Source organism: Pleurodeles waltl, chromosome 1_1, assembly GCF_031143425.1.
Source record: "Pleurodeles waltl isolate 20211129_DDA chromosome 1_1, aPleWal1.hap1.20221129, whole genome shotgun sequence".
NCBI classification, from domain to species: domain Eukaryota; kingdom Metazoa; phylum Chordata; class Amphibia; order Caudata; family Salamandridae; genus Pleurodeles; species Pleurodeles waltl.
The window spans coordinates 841,404,604-841,426,460 of NC_090436.1; the positions used below are offsets into that span (position 1 = coordinate 841,404,604).

Consider the following 21,857-nt stretch of genomic DNA (forward strand, 5'->3'; position numbering starts at 1 on the left):
CTCCTGCAGCCGCTGGGTCTCCTGAAACTTGGCCAGTACTGTTGCCATCGTCTCCTGGAATTATGGTAAGCTCCCATGATGTTGGAGAGTGCCTCATGGAGAGTGGGTTCCCTGGGCCTGTCCTCCCCCTGTCGCACAGCAGTCCTCCCAGCTTCCCTGTTTTCCTGAGCCTCTGTCCCCTGAACCGTGTGCCCACTGCCACTGCCCCCAGGTCCCTGATCGTCCTGTGTTAGTGGGGTTGCCTGGGTTCCCTGTAGTGGTGGACACACTGCGGATTGACGTGTCCTGGGGACAGAGGTATGGGCCCGCTGGGTGGGTGCTGTGGTGGTGTTTCCTGAGGGGGAGGCTCTGTGGTGGCTTGTGCCAGTGTCAGGGGAACCGACTATCCCGAGGTCCCAGATGGGCCGGGCTGGTCATCTTGATCCAGTTGTGCAGAGCTGCTGTCATCACTGTGGGTCTCTTCTGTGGGGGGACTGGATATGTCTGGTACCTCCTGTCCGGTGATGTTGGATAGGGGTCCTGCAGGGGTGTAAAGCATGATTATTGTATCTGTGTGTGCCATCGTGTGCAATGGGTGAGTGACCCTATACTCCAGTGGTTGCATTCTTGGCTTGGTCCTTGTGTGATATTTGGTTTTGGGTCTGTGTGGGTATCTGTAGTGGACATGCTTTGGTGATGGGTGTCCATCCTTTGGTGTTGCATGCAGGGCTTGGTATTGGGATGGGTGGGTTGTGATAGTGGGGCATATGTGAGGTGTTGGAGTGATGGGGTGAGGGTGAGGGTGTGGGTATGTGATGGCATGCAGGTGGGTTGGAGAATATGGTAATTAAGATATGACTTACCAGAGTCCAGTCCTCCAGCTACTCCTGCGAGGCCCTCAGGATGCAGTATTGCCAAGACTTACTTCTCCCATGTTGTTATTTGTGGGGGAGGAGGTGGGGGTCCAACGCCAGTCCTCTGTTCAGCAATCTGGTGTCTGGAGACCACGAAACACACCTTCCCCCGTAGGTCGTTCCACCTCTTCCTGATGTCATCCCGTGTTCTTGGATGCTGTCCCACTGCATTGACCCTGTTGACAATTCTGCACCATAGCTCCATCTTCCTTGCAATGGTGGTGTGCTGCACCTGTGATCTGAATAGCTGTGGCTCTACCCAGACGATTCCCTCCACCACAAACCCGAGCTCCTCCTCAGAGAACCTGGCGTGTTGGTGAGGTGCCATGATGTGGTGTGGGTGATGTGTGAGGTGGTGTGTGTTGTGTGAGGGGATGTGTTGGTGTGTGTTGTTTGAGGTGCGTGGATGTTGTGTAAGTGATGGTGTTGTGTGTCTGTGTATGCTGGTGTTGTTTAAGGTAGTGTCTCTCTCTGGCTTGGTTTCAGAATTCTGGTAGTAAGGGTTTGTGGGTGATGTGGGTTGTGATAGTGTGGGCGTATTCCTGTTGGCGTGAGGGTGTCGGTTTTGTTATCGCCAGTTTATCACTGACCTTTGGTGTGGTGGACTTGTGTGGGTGTCTGTATTATGGCGGATTCCGAGCTGTGGGTCGTAATACCTGTAGCGGAATTCCGTGGCCGCAGCAGTATGATGGCGGTCTTCTGTACGGCGGTTAGCGGCATTTACCGCCAGGGTTGTAATGAGGGCCATAGTCTCCACGTTACATCATCCTTTTACTCCTCAAAACAGCCAACACGTGTTTCGTCAGGGAAATCTCCCACTAGACTTCATCAGGGCTTCAATGTTTCTAAGATCCTTTGTTTCCAAATTAAATTAGTTAATGTTCATAATTCATATTTCCTGATTAGTTGGCAGACACATCTAGCCAAAAAGTTCTGCTCACTTTATCTGCTTACAATCATTATCATGCCGTTCTCTGATCTGTTAACATCCAATGCGAGTACGCTCTGTTTTGGGCAAATCCATGTGTAAATTAGTGATTTAACAATATACATTGCTAGAGAGGTTGGAACTATGATATGTGGTAAAATAAAAAGAGACAAAGTATAATGTACATTGTGGACTAATAATACTACTAACTGGATGAGTGCCTGAAAGTAAATGTTTGCACATTTTCAGCAAATTGGTTGCTGAGTTACAGGGTATTTTTGGAGGTATTCACCCTGGTCAGTGCACCATTCAGAATAGTGATCTGTGACTAAAGGAAGGAAGCGCCCCATTACTCTATGAAAACTTACCCATTTAGTTAGTTTAGCATGTGGCATAAAACCTAATTCAAAGGGCATGTCAATTTAGAAAAGTTCCAATCTAGTTCTAAGTCATGGAGAAAAGGAGATCTTCCACTTCGGCCGATGTTAAAGTCGGGAAGCCCTCTCCAAGAAAGATCAAGGAGCAGATGTGTTCCGTAGACTCAGTCTCAACCAAGGCGGCATCCCGTGGTGTGCCCGGTGATAAGTCATGAACAACTTCCTCCAGGAAGGGCAACTCATAAGTAGCTTCATGCAGCAAACGCAACCTCAATGCGCATGTCTGGTAATTAACCCTTAGCGAGAACATCAATGGATCAGCGTCCAGTGTAGGCAAACGCTACTTCGAAAGGCAAACTTCCAGTGCATGTTCGAAAGAGCACCAGATGCACCGAAACATGGGCTGCACACAGTGCAAAACCGATCTGAATGACAAAGACCAGCCACACTCCAATTGTTCCAGGAGTGTTGCTCCAAAATACTGCATCATGCGTTCACGACACAGCTGTGCTGATGGGAGCACCATCATTTCTCCTCATTGCGGCGGGACAGCCATTGCTCATAAAAAACAGCAACAGCAGGATGCCAGCTAATAAAGCCAAAGTTATTGGAAATCCCCAGAAAACACTAGAGAAAATTGAATGGATTGCTGATGGTATCAAACCGAATACAGAGGAGAAAGTGTGAATGAAACCAGAACCAACAGCTTTGAAAAAATGTGCGATTCCAGTAGTATTGGATGCATTAAATATTCGGCCCACGAGTTTACCAAAGTGTCTCGGAAAGTTTGTATTTAACAGGGACTGTATTTCCGCCGCCGACCTTACCACCTGAACTGTGTAGGTCTTGCGTGCAGATGTAAGGGCCACATGCTTTTGAAACAGTAAAGCTTTGAGTCTGCTCAACTTGTCAAAATTCACGTTTGAAGTAGCAATATGAGGCTAGATATCAGCTACCTCCTTAATTTTAGTGGGGGGGAAAAAGTACGTTCCCGCAGCATGTAACAACCTTAGAGACCGAAACAACGTAAACTATTCCGGCCTGCATGCCACAACAGTCTTCACCATTGAGGAGGACGTAGATGCCATTTGAAAGCACCTGGAAAGCAGGTCTAATCTAGGGGACTGGAACTCCCTTCATATAACAAGCCAAGTTTGCAGCAGACATGTTACACGCCCCATACAAGGACAGCTGTTTACAACCATAGAATGGCTGACTGAAGTCTCACATTCACTACTGCTAAGAAAGACTTCTTTCATGCCACTGAAGCATTTGTACGAGAAGGGAAGCTCCCACATCTCATGAATGTAACTATCTCCCAGCTTCTCATATCTGCCTACCGGAATGTGTTTTAAACAGGAGGTGAATTGAAGTGTTGAAATAGGCAGATTAATGACCCCGTCTATTACCACTCAGCAGATGGTATTTCGGCCACAGTAAAAGGCAACTTTTCTAATTTCTCAATGTTAAGCATGACATAAGTCACTTCCTTCTTAGCATTAGTTGTTGTTGTCAGATTAAATTAAAGGAAGAAAAAATCTCCCTTGCTCTCATATGCTGCCAGGGAACGCGACCCGCCTTCAATGTTTGAAGCGTCCAACCCAACTGCATAATGGACCTTAGCTGGCTCTGCCCATGATGTAATGTAGACATATCTGTTTGTATAATCTCAATAGCAGAAGAGACAATATTATTTAGTGTATATATCCGGTCGGACAAGGTGTTAATCCCATTATCCACAAAAGCTAATGCCTTTTTTAGATTTTCCTGGTCTATTTGCCTTAACCGGACAGCTGCTTCCTGTTGGGAAAGCTTCCAAATGTCATTATATGCTTCATATAAGAAACATTTCCTACATCACATTCTGGGGCCTAACAGGAAGTCCTGTAAATCAGTAGTGTTAGACAGGAGACTGAGGTGTTCTCTAACTGCTTCAAGTGAGGATGATATTAACCATTGCTGGCACATTTTTCTTACACTAAATGTCATGACTATACCCGCATGTTCGGATGATCTATAGCGAGGGTCTGGCCTACTAGTTCTAAAACCCCGATGAGTTAATAAAACATTGATGACACGCATTGGTATCTATTGGCCACAATAACCACCCTCCAGGACATGTCAGTGTAGCATTAAGCGTACCATTCTGGACCCATTCATCGAGCTGATTTTCAGTTGCATTTGTATATTTTTGCCATTTATAAAACTTTGCTGGAGCAGGTATACTGGGCATGTTTAATTCCTTAATTTTAGCTAAGCCTAAACAACTTGTCTGTGGTACCGTTTCATTTAAAAAGATCATTTGTACAGGAATAAGGCATGCTCCGAACAAATCTTCCTTTCCCTTAATTTGCCAATTTTTTGTTCCTCACACACTTTTCAGATCGATCGTTTTCAGCCAAAATTCATAGCCTTCTATAGACAACCAGGAAACAAAGGATTCTGAATATATAAATTTCGTTTTAGTCATTAATATATGTATATCCTTAGTAGGTGGTACTTTAAAATAATATGAGCCAGCATTTTTCGCATTGTAGGCAAAAAATATGCAAACGTTTCAGAGTATGTTTTAGAACTCCCCTGTGGTGGAGTTGGACAATGTTCCCATTGTGTATAATTAAAAACAGTTTTGGGGCTGCTCGCTCTATGTATGAAATGGTGCCCATAGTAATTATAGCAAAACATATCACCATAATTTTCTTTAAATTGATAAACATCTTCGTTTTCAAAGACAGTATGATATTGCAATTCAGTCATCATGGAATTGACTGTTTTCACATCCTAATTATCAGAAACAATGCCTGGTATTGCTATATCATTCATTGATAGTTTGAACACACGGTATTTGAACAACTTTCGTGGGACCATATAAATCAAACATTACTCAGTCCCAAACAATCCAATCAGGAATTGGTACTGCGAAATGTTCACAAATGACAAGTCTCTTCGGACCTTATGTGATGAGAAATGTGGCTTTAAAACCTCCTCCACCAGTTCAACTGTTGATTTTTCAGGAAGAAAGTGACCATGTATTAGTAAGAAAAGGGTAATGACAAAACCAATTCAAAGAAAAAAGGCTAGGAGAGTCAAAGACAGCCATAGATAGTTCCATGGAAAAACAAAATACGTTTCTTTAAGCCAGTTTTTTAGCTTACGTGCACTTGACAAGTCAGCTGTCGAAGAGGCAAATGAGTCTGAGAAGTCATCATTGAAGTCAGCAAAATATCCAGAGGCAGTTTGTGCAAAAGGTGGAGCTATTGTCAGTGGTGAAGTTGGTGTTTCATGTGGTGGCACACTATAGATAGCACCATCCGTCTGTGTTGGGGTTAAGTTGACTTGGTCAAATATTTCTAAATTGTTTGAGGTTAGTGGAACCAATGCAAGATCATCTTCCATCCTACCCAAGCTCGAAGAGGTGTTGGTGTTGGTATAAACACCTTGTAGAGGGACTTCTTCGGCAGTAGTGAGAGGGATTGTGGAGCTACTTGATGTTCCTCTTGGTCGGCAGTGTAGGATCAGCCACATGGTGTAGTTTGACATTGTCGATGGAGACAAAACGATTTTCTTTGGCACCTGCCAACGGTGGTAGAATTACAGTTCTGGTACTGTGTATCCCTAGTACTGGGACTGGTGCTCGATAGGAAGGGGCGAGTTCCTTTTTCACAGCGACTTTCTCACGTACAAGATCCCCAACTTTGGGAATCCAGTCGGTAGATGTTACAGGCACATCCTTGATTCCTGTGGAGGCCGCACTGATAGAAGAATTATCATCACAGAACTGTTGCAATTCCTGTAAGACAGTGATACGTTCATTGATGTCAAAGGGTGTTTCTGCTGCATCCACGCCAGGTCCATCAAGATCCGGAACATACATTTGAGTTCCGAACACGCACTCATATGAAGTATGACCCCCCAGGGACCACCTAGACAGATTATTTAGTGCTCTCTGGACTCCATAGAGGTGGTTAAGCCAACTACGACCCGTACCTAAGACTCTGGCCGTTAAGGATTGCTTTAAATCACGGTTTAATCACTCCACAACACTATTTCCCTCTGGATGAAATGGAGACGAGTACTGGAGTTGGACCCCCAATGAAGCCATGGCATCCCTGAATCCCCTTGAGGTGAAAGCAGGGTCCTGGTCCGAATGGAAAGCCGCAACCGCATATGTACAGTTAAAGACTTGCAAATCTTTAATAACAGTCCGAGCGTCAGCTGAGCATTGTGGCCACACCCTTAAAAATCTGGAACATGAATCAACAGCGACAAAAAAATATACTTGTAAGCACTATCTGGTGTTAGGGGACCACAGTGGTCCAAGTACACACATTATAATGGCTTGTTTGAAATCAAGAGGGGTGTCTGCAGCAGGCGCTTGGCAGTGGAACCTTTAATTTGTTGACAGATGTCACAACAAAGGACATACTGCTTGGTCTCTTTGTAAAGACCCGGCCACCAATAATGGGCCTGCAAGATTGAAATTGTAGCCACCACACCAGCATGGGCAGATGCCACCCCCTCATGCGCTGCTTTAATCAATTGTGATCTTATGTCTCTATTTGGAATGTCTCGTACACCTACGCTTGGTATCTTAACCTCAGTGTTCAGCATACCTCCCATTCGGTAGTGATACTTGTTAGGAAATCCTTTAGGATAGGGCGTACCATCAGCCGTAGCTGTCACGGAAGCCCAAATGTCTGTGTCCGGTTTTGAACTCAAATGAGTCACTGCAGCTACAGCGGCCACAGCCACTGCTGACTTTGCGGCTTCATCAGCCAATGTATTTCCAGCAACGTATATCCCAATGTGCTGGTGTACAAGTGTATGTACATCGTGGACATTTGGTAGTGTCTCTTTCTGATCTGCTACTTTCCCCCACAGGAGTCTGTGTTTGATGGTGTTTCCTTTGAAATCTCTGAACCCATTCTGGTGCCAATAATGCATGTATTCATTAAAGGACTGGACACAATAATATGAATCACAAACAATCAGCGTAGGCTGTTCAGGATCCGTGTGTTCCAGTGCCATCAGCAGAGCTTTTAGTTCTGCCAACTGTGCTGTGCAATCTCCTAGGGTTTGTGTAAAGGTATGTAGAGGACAAAATTTATCACCCTCCATGTAGCCACTTACGACTGTGCAACAGCCGAATATTGGTGTTTAGTACCAATTGCAGGTTGTGCTGAGCCATTGGTGTACATGACTCTATGATATTGTTCAATGGGCAATGTATTTGCTGGAACTGGGTATTCTATTTCGTATTGTAAAAATTCTTGAGTTTGTAATTTTGGGTCAAAAAGGTAGTCTACATCAGCGGCTGTCAGAGACGTAGCCTGTTGTACCCAACGTGGATGTAATGCTTTTACGTTTGGAACACTGGCTTTTGTAACAGCCTCTAAGGCTGGGATCAGAGAAACAACAAAAATGCGTTTTCATTTGGCAAGAGGTCTTTCCTTAATGACAGCCATCTGCACAGCAGTGAGAATTTTCTCAGTGGGAGCAAAGTGTTGTTCTGTCGCTGAATAGAAGTGTGATTTGTATGCAATCGGGACTGTATCACCTTCATTGAATGTCACATAGGTGAAACCGATGGCTCCAGCTGTTACTCTGATGACCAAATGTGTTTTGTTGTCCCTCGTGTGTAAGTGCTGTGCTGCAAGCATGTCCGTTTGCAAATCTTGAAGAATGCGTGTATGTTCAATCGTCCAGAATTTACTTGAAAAATCGGGACGTACTAGATCATATAAAGGTTTTATGCGTGTAGCATAATCTGGAATGTAAGTTCTGCCAAAATTTAGGCAACCCAATAGAGATTGGAGTTTTTTAATCGTATTTGGTGGTTGTAACTGTGCGCATTTCTTTAAGAATTGTGGTGATAGGCTCTTTCCTTCACTTGACAGCTCATATCACAGGAACAGGACGCTGAGGAAGGCAATTTTTGTTTTTTTGAAGTTGAATTTATGACCAAATTCAGCAAATCCGACAACAATGTGGGCTACCCGTCTTAAATGTTGTAGCAATTCATCATCCGTAAGATAAATATCATTAACATAGGACAATGCTTCACGGTCAATTTCGTGCAAAATTGCAGTAACACGAGCTGCGTACAGTCCTGGGCTGTTCTTACACCCCTGAGGTAAACTACAGAATTTCTTCTGGGAGCCTAGTGCATTGAAACTTGTTAAGTTTCTACTCTCAGGCACTATGGGGGTCATTCCGACCCCGACGGGCGGCGGGCGCCGCCCGCCGGGCGGAGACCGCCAGAAGACCGCACCGCGGTCAAATGACCGCGGCGGTCATTCTGACTTTCCCGCTGGGCGGACGGGCGACCGCCAAAAGGCCGCCCGCCCGCCCAGCGGGAAAGCCCCAGCAACGATTAAGCCGGCTCCGAATGGAGCCGTCGGAGTTGCTGGTGTGCGACGGGTGCAGTGGCACCCGTCGCGATTTTCAGTGTCTCATAGGTAGACACTGAAAATCATTATGGGGCCCTGTTACACAGGCACAGGCATGGGCAGTGCAGGGGCCCCCAGGGGCCCCACGACACCCGTTCCCACCATCCTGTTCCTGGCGGTTTTTACCGCCAGGACCAGGATGGCGGGAAGGGGGTCGGAATCCCCATGGCAGTGCTGCGAGCAGTGCCGCCATGGAGGATTCTTTGGGGCAGGGTTAAACCGGCGGGAAACCGCCGGTTGCCCTTTTCTGACCGCGGCTTTACCGCCGCGGTCAGAATTGCCCATGAATGACCGCCTATATTCTGGCAGAAAAAAACATTGGAAATGTCCAGTGTTGTTTTATATTTTTTTACGCACTATGTTGTTCATTAGTGCTGTGCTATGTGAGTTTTGTATAGCATAAGTGCGTGTATGACTGTTTAAATGTCTGTAGTCTAAGACTATTCCAAATGAATGGCCTGGCTTAGCTACGGGGAATAATGGATTATTCATTGGTGAGACACAGGGTTCAATTACGCCCTGTTACTCTAACTGTGTGAGTATTTCTCTCACAGGTGCTTTAGCTTCATGTTTTAGAGGATATTGAGGGTGGGGCTGAGGTTTACTTTTAATTGGAATTACATGGTAGGGGAATTCTTTATCCCATTCTACGTGGCTTCTGTATAATGCGGGTGCTTGTGCCAAAGCCAAGTCAATAGAATAGGATTCGGCGAGTTCCTCTGGAACAAGGGGCGAGAAGGAAGGCGTAATGACATCTTCTCCACATGGGCAGGTACGGACAAATTCAGGTGGCCAATCTTGTTCGGCCAACAAAACATCATATATGTCTACCACGCAATCCCAAAAGATTGCGTCTATTATGCGTTCAGTGTCTCCTTCTAACTGTAGCATTACTTTATATACCCTATCAGGCATGGAGAGATGCATGTTCGCAGTTTCTACTTGTAAGAAGTCCTCAGTTGCTTTCACCTCCAGATGCTCTTGAAGATTCCAGCGAACTATTGTAATCTCTGCTGCACTGTCTAATAGAGCTAATGCCTACTTCTTATTCTTCAATAGAGTCCTCTCCTTGAGTGGCATGACGAACTGCAACTGCTGCCACCTATTTCTTTTTAAATTGGGGTTTTTGTTGGGGAAGTTTTTCTTCTTTTTTAACAGAAAGTTCTGTAGAGCATTGTGATTCCTGTCTTAGTTTCGCGTACTCAGTTCTTCGCTCTGACCACCCACCTCTCTCGCTGCGTTTTTCCGGTGAGTCCTGAAAGGAACAAGATTGGCGTGTATCAGTATATTGATATCTATCAGGCGTTTTTATATTATCTCTATTTCTAAGATTATATCTATTCTGCGTGGACTCCATACGCGGAGATTCTCCCCTCTTTTTTTTAGGAGTTTGTTGCTTTTTATCCCAGTGTTTCTTATTACCTTCAGGTGCTTGCCTGAGGAAATCTTTACTCGATTTGCCATGAAATTGTGGTTTAGATGGTCTGGTCCCTAAACTATCTCGATCAATACTAGAATGGGTCTCTGCGATAAATTTAGGCAGCTCGCATTCCTGATCCTGTTGAGGAACATCACGGAGGCGCATGCGCAATTCAAGCGCTACTGCTCCACCTTTAAGATTGCTTAAAATGATTGGGGATACTGTGGCTAAATTGCCCATCAATTGCATCCCCAAATCTAGGGCCGGGGCAGCCCCATATTCATCTTGAATTTGTTTGAACACTTCCGGTAAATTGGCAAGTGCCGGTGTACCAGGTGCAGTTGTATAGAGCGCGGCAAATACTGTGCCCCAGGTATTACAGTTATCTACTGTAGGGACCATCCCAAAAGGCAAGCACATCGTTAATATTCTATATGGGGAAATACTGCCTCCAGCGCATTAATCTCTTGTGCTAACCAAAACGGAGTTTCCTCTCGTTTGGCGGGTACTTTACCCATAATCAAATGTACAGTCGCAGAATTTATACCTGGCGTTGCTGCATGTGGATGTGCTGGAGCAGCATGTGCTGGGTTTGTATTTAGTGTTTGCATTACAAATTGTACTAATTGTCTATATATCGCTGTTAATTCAGTATATAAACGACAAACCTCAGCTACTGCTAAATTTGCAACTGCAGGATGTGGTGTATAGGTGGCCAATAAAGGCCAGGTAGGACAATCATTACTTAGAGGACCTAACCTTACTGGTAAAATTGTATGGGGCAGGGCGCCATCAAGCCAATTATTATGTTCTTGATAAGATAATGGTATTTCTAAATATGCGTATGCTCTGTATTGTCCAGGTGCATTTGCAAATGTATAATGATGAAATGTATTTGTATTCCCATCAACTGCTGGAAATGTGACCCAGAATAAAAAAATTCTGTTCTATAAGCTACATGGGCATCCACCACAAATGTGACTGGACCCCCCTGGACCGTTAAGCAGTTTGCTAATAAATGTGCAATTAGAGGTTGTCTCATATTAACCGCTATTTGTATCTGCTGTGAATTTGCATTGTAGTGAAAATATAAGTTCAGATAAGGTATACAAGATAGGGCTTTCCTTTTAAAGTTCAAGCTTGAACAACCTCCAGCTGCAAATAGGATAGCCTATGTAGCTGTGGTGGAAATTCTCAGTACCACGGATGTCTCCGTATATGGTATTGATGCGTCATTATATATAATGAGACAGAGATACTCAGGTGGACCTGAAAAATCAGACCCTGACCAAATGTTGGCGGCACCATGTCACGTAGGCCCTCATTATTTAATGAGACTACTGGATTTTGAGCGGCAGAATCGCCCGCGATGTGGGAGACTGAGTCCAACCCACTGCAGGTGACACCTGTGGCTCCAATCCGGCTTTTGCTCCGGCTAACTAGTAGTGCCTCATCTCTACCAAAGGATAGTGATGGTTGGGCAGCCGAGCGCATGACATATTAGGCGTCTCAGGAAAGTCGTGGTCTCTCAGGTCGCATCCGGTTCTGTAATTTACAATTCAGTCTCATATATAAATGATGAACAGAGGCAGTATGTGTTTCAATAATGAGTTTAATAAAAAGACTGCATCTTAGAGAGCAAAGCATGAGCTGCAATAACCAAGACTACACAACATGACAGTATTAAAATTGTGATGAGTAGAGTGAAGCATAAGAACAATGCTATCATGTTTTTACTATTGTCAATGGACTAATCCCTACCTAGGGTAGGATAGAGCACAGCATGTTAAGCTCTAAGTCTGCTCTTCAGGTTCCCCTGGGAAGACATCAACCCCCATACCCGAGCAAAGGCCCGTGGTCTGCATTAGCATCTGTAGCGAAGCATTCAGCAATTGGCATTCAGTCGTCGTTCCCTGGCTGGAATCTCCCTCTAACGTGTAATGGACAAGGAAGTGTTTATATAATAACACAGCTGATATTCTGAGAAAATGTCCCTATGTAAGAATGTGTATTTTCTATGAATGTTGGAGACTAAACTTCTACCACGTTCACCGGCAATGTACCGAGCTGTAGCCTTGAAGGAAGTACAGAGTGATCAAGAATGTCTTGTTTGAGAACAGAGTGCTGGCTTAGGCAAAAACAGTTAGATAGATGAAAATAAAACAAGACTGTAAAACTGGTTATTGTAATAATAATAAGACGAAGCCAAATAAAATATATCTAGGTTAGAGTGCACAGCGGCCTAGTGTGTTAAAATAACATGCATGGAGCTATAACTAAAATGGCTACACAAAAGGATCAATCCACAGAAATCTTAGAGGACCATTCCTTCAGAGCCCTCAGCAAGCCTCATTCATTTGGCCCAAAGGGGGAGCAGGAGTTTGGCCCAATAACTCTGGTATTTAGCAGCTCTGGCATGCAGCTTCACGGGCAGCAGATTCCTAGAGAAAAGGGACTTCCAAAAAGGGGGTCCACTGATGGAAGATGCAAAGACTTTTTCAGTGTTAGCCCACCATGGTTATGTCATGGATAGAAAGAGCTGAAATGCCAGAGGTAGGTGAAAAGTAAACATGGGCATCAGCTCAACTAGAAAGGTGTTTCCAATGTGTAACTGGCAGTGAAGCTCTGTCATTCCCATACACACTAAGGGGCAGATATACATGGCCCTTGCGCCGCCTTAGTGTCATTTTTATATGACTCCAAGGAAGCTTTAAGGTGGCCATTCTCCTCAGCCATATTTACAAAGTGATGCAATGAATACATTGCTCCACTTTGCAACCCCTTGCACCACAATATCTCTGCGTCAGGCATATTGTACGCAAGGGGGGCATTCCCACACAGGGAGGCACAAAAAAGGTGCAGTGAAATTTACAAGATTTCATTGCACCGTTTTTTCTGTCTTTTTTAATGCCTGCTTAGGGCAGGCGTTAAAATGACGCACCCATGATAATCTATGGGCCTCCCTGTACTTTGCTGCACTAGCTTCAAAAGTTCTGATTCTAATACAGCAAAGTGCCACAAAAGTGTCAAGAATGTTGACACTGTTGTGGTAATGGCTGCCATGGTGTGCCGTATTGTAAATACAGGGCAACCATGGTGTCGGACAGATGCGCCACTTTCTCGTAAATGTGCCCCTAAATGTGGAGGAGGATTCTAATGGAGGGCAGATGGGACGTGGAGATTTTCCTGCTCCTCCTCTAACTGAAGCAATGAGGAAAAGAAGCAACATACGACAGGCTGATGCAATGGTTCAAAGGAGGATGCAACACAGCCTTCTCAAAAAGGAAACATGCGTGCTATCACTAATGAAGTTGCGAAAAGAAGAACAAGGATCAGAAAAGAATAGACTGCAAAAAAGCTGACGTATTAGTAAGAAACTGACTACAATATAAAAAACATCAGGCTAAAGAAGGCTTTTCGTATGTGAGTATAAAATTCATTGTACACTTAGTTCTAGTTTGATATCGGCAAGCCAACCCATAAAGTAATGCCATACTGACAGCCAAGATGTCTGTGTTTAAGGTTGCTGACAGTGAGAAGATAATAAGCCACAGAGCAGAGAATGGAAAAGAATGTTAAAATACTTTACCTGTCTTCTATTTTATTTCTAGCTTAGCTTACCTAACATGGTTCGAAGGGTAGGGAAATGTAATCGCCAGTAATGCTGCTGAATATTGGAAAGTTATTCTTGCAGGGACACATCCGTTGACTGTATCATTCAAATAACACTGCTTCGACTCCAATGTAAAGGATTTTAAGGAAACTATTTATTATTGGAAATTGTATTGTTTGTAGGGTGATGCTGGACCAGTTAAGGGTGCTCCAGGTTTTAACGCCGCTGCTGATGCTGCAAATCTGGACAAAGCCATCAAAGCTAAAGGTATGTTTGAAATAAAGTTAAAGAATGGAGTATCGTATGTATTACTTGAGTTTGCTGTTCATGTTTTGCCTCTTAAATGAAGCTCAGTATGCGATTTACAATACACGTATTCTGTTTCTGAGCCCGGGGTCTAATTCTGAGGCCAATTTAAAGAATTTGCCTCAGGCAGGCTAGAGGCATTTGTACCTGTTTTTGTACATCTTGGACAATTTTGGTATTACGAAAAGGACCTCAACGATTTTTCCAGCCTATTCTTTATTACTCTACATGTAGATGAAAAGTTAGCACCCTTGTAATGTACAGTACTTATTCTTCATGTGTATGGGGTTATATGGGTTGCGAAAGGACTTTATCCCATGCACCTCTGTCTATAAAAAGTGCAAGGGCAAAACAAAAATCCTTAATGAAATTTAACTCCCTTTGTGTGCAGGCAACGGCTTTTCGGGCAACTTTGCAGAAAGATTGCACTACCAAATGTTGAACCATTTCAAGGCAGGACAGTTACCCTTAAAGAGAAACCATCACTATGGCATGTGCTGCAGTGTTAGCACCTGGGCCGGAGTACTTTAATCTCCTAGTCCCTAAGAGAAACAGTGCAGTGTTTGACTAAACTCATCCCACTCCCAAGTTTCAAGAGACCACCTGCACAGAAACATGACACGTCTTGTTTCGCTGTTTTGAACTGACTGTGATACACATGCCAGCTTTCTTAGTGCGTTTGCCAAAGACTATTTTTTTTAGATCTCAGTTACAGGTAGCGTTAGCTATCTGTTGGCAAGACCTATTGTCTTTGCTTCATTATATATACTCACAGTGGGTCACCCCTTTGGACATGTTGAATGACTTTGCTGACTTTCTCACTTTGCTGCTCCTGGTTCAGTGGCTTTCTTCTCTGTTCTTGTGTTTGTTGCGACCAGGAAAGGTTTGGTTCACTGTGCTCTGATTGAATAAATTTACCCTTCGATTGCATACTTCAAGGAACTATTTTAGGTGTGTTTTGACAACTTGCTGTCTCACAGATCTCATATCTCCACATCAATATACTACATACAATAAGCAGTACACACGGATGAGCTTTGGATCCAACCTCTTCACTGAAAACAAGAATGTACTCTGCATTTTTCGCCATGTATTTTGTGACATTCCCATCACGATTTTGATTGGTTATGGCATTAGTCTCCATTGGTGGCTGGGATCAGAAAGTAGCCTTTAGCATTTTCTTTCTGCCCCCAACGGGTGGTCATATGAAATTCAGAACACTTGGACCCATATTTATACTTTTGTTGCGCCGCATTTACGTCATTTTTTGACGCAAAAGCAGCTCAAACTTACAAAATGTAATTATATTCTGTAAGTTTGCGCCACTTTTGTGTCAAAAAATGACTCAAATGCGGCACAAAAAAAGTAAAAATATGGGCCTCGGAGTCTCCCCTGATGCTTTATCCAGAGAAAGGGGTCCTGAAATAAGCTTTAGCATGAACACAGATATAGTTTACAGTGTGACAACACCAAGGCTGCTTCCTCTCTCACACCCACCACTTACTGTAGAATTCTGCAATGGTCATTATTCAAAGCTTTATCCCTTGCAGATCTCGTTTACATACTGAACTTCCTCAACGAGACTTTCTATGAAGCTGATCTCTTACCCTGTTATTTCATTAAAGCTCTTGTGTTCCTATTTACCATTGTCAATGCACCCCTCACTCAATGCTTCTTCCCATACAGGCCAGATTCTCTTACTCCGAAAAAAGCTACTCTAGACCCTGATGACCTTGCCAACTCCTGGCCCATCATTCACCTACCATTCAATATGACTGAAAAATTAGTCTGTGTTGAACTCTGGGATCACATTAATGCTCTCATTACAACTCTAGCGGTCAAAGACCGCCAGGGCTGTTTCGTCGGATGCACCGATCGCACCACCGGGACCGGCGGTTTACCGCCACAGTAGTCCTGGCGGATTAATCCTCCAGGGCAGCGCTGCTTGTAGAACTGCCGAGGGGATTACGAGTCCCCCTCCCACCAGCCTTTTCATGGCGGTAGGAACCGCCATGAAAAGGCTGGCGGAAAGGGGAGTGGCGGGCCCCTGGGGGCCCCTGCACTGCCCATGCCTTTGGCACAGCCCCATGGCTTTTCACTGTCTGCACCGCCGCAACGCCGGCTCCATTTGAAGCCAGCTCCCGTGTTGCGGCTGACATCCCTGCTTGGCCGGTGGGCGGAAACTCGGTTTCCGCCCGCCAGCCCAGCGGGGATGTTGTAACGGCCACCGGGGAAGTGTGGCCGCATTGGCGGCCTCACTGCGGTTACAAATTGGCGGGCGGCAGTTGCCGCCCGCCAAAGTTGTAATGAGGGCCTAATTGTTCACCTCCTAATGCATGACTTTCTGTTTTTCCCTATCCGTTACTATGTCGAGATCTCTGCCTTGACTGACAAGTCTTCCTATGGTAAAGCACTGAAAAAAAATTAAAAAGTGTATTTAACACAAAAAATATTAAGAATATTTTCATGCTCATATTAATGTTATTTCATTGTATATATTTACTTTAAATGAAGAAAAAATTAAAACATTGCTACAGCACTTTTACATTCATTTTGAATTAAAACAATAATTAAAGGAAAACAATGAAACTAAAAAAAAAATTCTGAAGCTTAAATTAAAGAATAAATTCCCACCTAACAAATAAATAATTTTTTATGTCCAGTAATACTTATTACAAGTTATGCATTAAATTAATGAAAATGATATTATAATTTACTGAAATGATTTATTGCATTATTCTTTACAATTCAAAATAAATGGATTATTAAAACACTCTATAATTAATACATAAATTATTATTATAAATAATAAATATGCAGTTTTTACATATATTTTAATCTTAATTTATATGTATTTACATTTTAAAATTTTATCTACATTTTACACTATTTCCTATGGGGTTTTATTTTATTTCTCTACTTTCAATATTTTCTCAGGGAGGATGTTGTAGTAGCATTTGTTTGCCATACGTGTAGTACTCCACTAACCACTTTGCTTCCATTGTAACTTACACACGGAGTTTATGAATACTGAAACGTAGTATATTTACTCAAAATTGTAAGCTACCTTTGTGAATCGGGCACAATGACACCTTGCCTCCCAAAACATGAGCAGGCCATTAAGGACTAGAACCAACCTGCAGCATTATTTTAAATTATGAATGGTACAAGAGCATCGTATATTTCTAGCAAACAAAATAACCTTGGTCACTTGCATAACCCACAGCAGTACCACTTATTAACATTAACTCTGATTTTCTGATTTTAACCTACATAAAAATACTATGAATGTTTATTTACCAGATCCAAGAAGCACCAGGAGTGCCCGATTAACATCAACGCATCTTTGTTTTGTTAATTACCATTCACAGAGCCTTGATTTCTGATTACTACAGCACCATACAGGATGGCATTTCACACATGAACTAGAGACTCGACATGAGGCAGCAGTGTCTGAGTTTGGAAGAGCATTGGGCTATATTGAACAAACTCCAAGCCTTTTAGGTCATGTTCTCAACTCCTGTGGATATCAGACTTGGGAGGAAAGCAGAGCAGAGGAAACCCTGAGCATTAAGGGTTCTGCTGTGCCTGTGTTTTGGGAGGCTCCTGCGACAATGGTCTCTGTCTGGCTGTGCTTTACCTCCTTAAAATTGTAGATGACATGGTCTGAAAGGAGGGACCCAATTAATTTTATAGTGTAATAGGAGAGGTCAATTATCCTCTGTGTACAGATTTGATTCCGATGCTGACTATTAAAACAGAAAACAAAATGTAGGCAGTAACGTTTTAAATGACTATCGTGTACAACTTAAAAATATATGTGCTTTGTGTCTTGTGCAAATTCCTTCTTTCTGCACCTTCTAAGCCTGTTGACTATGTTTTATTCCCCAAGCTTGTGATGCTTAGTAGCACTGCAAGTTTAAGAAATTAAAAACAGTAGTACTGCAAGCATTGGGAACAAACAACAGGGCACAGGCATAGGAAGTACAGAAAAAAGAGGTTGGACAAAAACGGGACAAAAATATTCTGTGAGCCTTTGCATGCGCCTGTTTTTGCATGGCTTAGACCATTAAAGCCAGTCACACTGGCTTTACCAATGCTTATTTCATTTACCTTGAAGAACTTCATGGAAGTGCATGTATTCCCTTGCTTTGTCCCTTTTTAACCCTCCCTATGCAATCTCCTGTCCTGACCTCCTGATTCGTCCTACCCCAAGTCCCATTTGTGTTTTTATTTTTATACTTTTCAGTTGTGTATAATGGCTGGCAGCTGCACAGTGTGCCAGACTACTTGCTCCTCCTCCCTTTAACAATATCGGCAATGCACCAGGGGATGGGTTCCTTGGGGCCGAAATCAGCCTGGGAGAGGGGCTGTGACACACCCCTTCCCAATTTCAAAATGTACAATTCCCCCAGGACCTGGCCTACCTGGGGGCTAATAAAACAAGCACAATAAACTGCACTTGCTTTTTTTAAATTTTTCCCGTGTATACACGGATCCTCAGTGGATTTGTTGGAAAATAAAAAAAATAAATTTTTTGCCCTTAGCGGGTTCCCTCTCGGAACCCACCACCAGCCCTTGGGGGTCAGGGTATTCCTAACCTGCCTCCTTGACTTTTATTAAATGTTCTTTCTTGGGGCATGGCCAAGTCCAAATCCTAAGATGGTACCACCACTTCCTGGTTGAAGCAGTGGCAGCCAAACAGATCTCATTTTGAGATCTGTCGTATTCGCTGACCCTCCATGTCTGTAGATATACATAAATCTTTTTCCTTTGATAACTTCAAAACTACAGATTTACACCAAATTACAAAAGCTCTCTTTCTGGACCAATATATAGGTTTATGCCAAATTTGATGTAATTCCGTTCAGCAGTTCGGGCTGTAGTCGTGTTCAAAACCCCTTTAGGAAATTGCACAGGGAAAATGTATTTTGGGATCCCCCCTTTTCTCTGCCCCTGCTTGATGAATCACCCCAAAATAGTACAGACAGCTGCTGAACTGACTTGTACACTAGTTTTGAAAACTTTGCGAAGATTCATCAAAGTTATTTAAAAAATAAAAAACACTTTTCCTGTAGAAACTAGGTCCAAACTGTAACTACCTGCTGGTGATATATATGTTTCCTGCTTTGCAGACCTATTGTCCCTTCTACATTGCCAGATGATGCAAAGTTTTGCAGTGATTGATCAACGGTTTGCAGAGAAAAAAGGGGGTCCCAAAACACATTTTGTCCCCAAACAGTTAAAGGCAGCCATGTTGTTTTATCACACAATGGTTGTATTGTGGGTTAGGGCCTTAAATGAAGGTAAGTATTAGGTTTATACTTTTTCCCTGCCTATTACCACTTAATTGAAGTGGTAATAGGCAGGAAAATGTTATATGTAGTTTCTATACACTTCAAAATAATTCCACGGACTACCGCTGTACTACCTATGAAGTACTGCAGAACCAAAAATAAGTAACAAATATTTTTTTAAATTCTAAAAACACTATAACACCTTATATTTCATAAAGGTAGAGTACTACAGTGTATTTACATTTTTTAAGATATTTAATTACTGTAATCAAATTATGCAATACTGTGGTACTACCTAGACATTGCTTAAAAATGAACAAATATAAAGAAACATTTTAAGAAAAAAAATTCAACCTACTAGTTACTACTGTTGTAGTAAAAAAAATTGCTTAAAATATGTAACAAAATACTAAAGATTTCCTTACCTATTACCACTTTAAAAAAATTGTAATAGATAGGAAAAAGAATACGTCCTACTAGTTACTGTACCTAAGACCCTTTCCCAGAACCCAGCCAAAGTTTGCTAAAAAAGTGTATGGCTGTCTTTTAATTGTCGTGTCCCACAGCATATTGCAAAGTTACTGCAGTATACCGTGGCACAAGATGTAACTAAGGACCATATGTACGAAAGCTTTTTCCCATACACACAGAATGGGTAAAATCCTTTGGTACATCTGGCCCTAAGACCTTTTTTTACTATTGCATTGCATTACTCTTGCATCACACATGGTGTCACATGGGCAACGTATTACTTAAGTCATATTTACAAAGTAATGCAAGGCCACCAAAAGTAAACCTGCATTGCTATGTAGATCTGTTGAAATGCAAGGCAGGGCAATTCACTGGTTAGTGTTACTCTGAACACCATAATCTAAATTCCTGATCAATTTCACATACATAGTTATGTTCTTCACTCTATCCCACTCTGTGCTTTTTCACTATACACCACCCCACTCTATGGTATTCGACTGTATGGCCCTCAAGTGTACACACTCCACACATTGCCACTCCTCTCCACGCCACTCCACTCTATGCCACTCCACTGTGCTCAGTTCCACTATACCCTATTCCACATTATGCCATTCCACTCTGTGCCATGTCACTGTATGCCACTCCACTGATTGCCACTCCACTCAGTGCTATTACACTCTTTGCATCGCCACAGTATACAACTACATTTTATGGTATTTAACTGCACTCCACTACAAGGTATGCTAACCAGTCTGTGCTAGTATATGCTATTCCACTCTACACAAACCAACTCTAGGCCACTCCACTCTATGCTACTACATTGCACGCCATTTCACTCAACACCACTTCACTCTATGCTATTACACTCTACGCAACTCCACAGTACGCCCTTATACTTTATGGTATCTCACTATGCCCTACTACCAGATACACCACTACAGTCTACACCAGTATATGCTATTACACTCTACACAAATCCCCTCTATGCCACTCCACTCTGCGATACAATACTGTATGCAACTCCAGTCTATGCCACTGTACTGTATTGTATTCCACACTACCGCTCTCCACTGTACACACTGTTGTCTACTTCACTCCACTTTCCACTTTTCCACTCTGTGCCACTCCACTGGATGCCTTTACACTATATGCTATTCCACTGTATGCCACTCCAGTGTACAGCACTCCAGTCAACACCACTTCACTGTATGTTTTTCCACAATGGATGGTGTCATTTACAGTGAACCAACACAGAAGACTCCTACCAGTTCTCCTCCTTCAAATACGGCTTCAGGTTTTGCACGAACTGCTTCTGGATACTTTGCAGACATCAATGACACCTTTTCAGTCTCATTTGCCTCTTCTACATCTGAACTGCCAAAAACACGTAAACTGATAAATTGGCTTAAAACAAATTACTTTATTTTCCCATAGAACTATCTGTGGCTTTCTTTGACTGTATTAGCTTTCCTTTTTGGATTGGCTTTGTTATTACTTTCTTTCTTCTAATACATGGTCATTACCTTCCTGAAAGATCAACAGTTGAACTCGTGGATGAGATCCTAAAAGCCCATTTTTCTTCTCACAAGGTCTGCAGAGACTTATCTTTCGTGAACATTTCCACTATACCAATTCCTGATGGGATTGTTTGAGATAAGGTCAAATTTGATAAATCTGTAGGGAACTCCACTGTATGGTATTCCAGTCTACCCTGCTCCGCTGTACTCCACTCCAGTCCATGCCATTGCACTGTAGACCCCTCCACCATATGCTACTACACTCTATGCTGTTCCACTGTACACCACTCCACTCTACTCCACACTATGCTATTCGCCTTTACGTTACTCCATTGCACGCCACTCCACTCTACCCTATTACACTGTACATAACTCCACTCTACGCTACTCCACTGTATGGTATTGCACTCTACATCTCTCTAGTATACGCCTTTGCAGTCTACCCCACTCAACTGTACAATGCTCCACTGTACTGTCCTCCGCTTTGCACTATTGCACTTTACGCTTTGCACTGTATAACACTCTAGTCTATGCTATCACAGTGACCTCAACTCCACTCTATACCACTACACTGTATACTAATCCT

General features: G+C 43.0%; 1 protein-coding gene across 1 annotated transcript in view; it reads left to right on the forward strand.

Annotated features, from left to right (window-relative positions):
* LOC138287994 (annexin A1-like) overlaps positions 1-21,857 on the forward strand; it is a 191,856-nt gene that overhangs the window by 70,834 nt on the left and 99,165 nt on the right. The window contains exon 3 of the mRNA XM_069229084.1: positions 13,863-13,947. Coding sequence (XP_069085185.1) covers positions 13,863-13,947 — 85 coding nt within the window. The remainder of the gene's footprint in view (positions 1-13,862; positions 13,948-21,857) is intronic.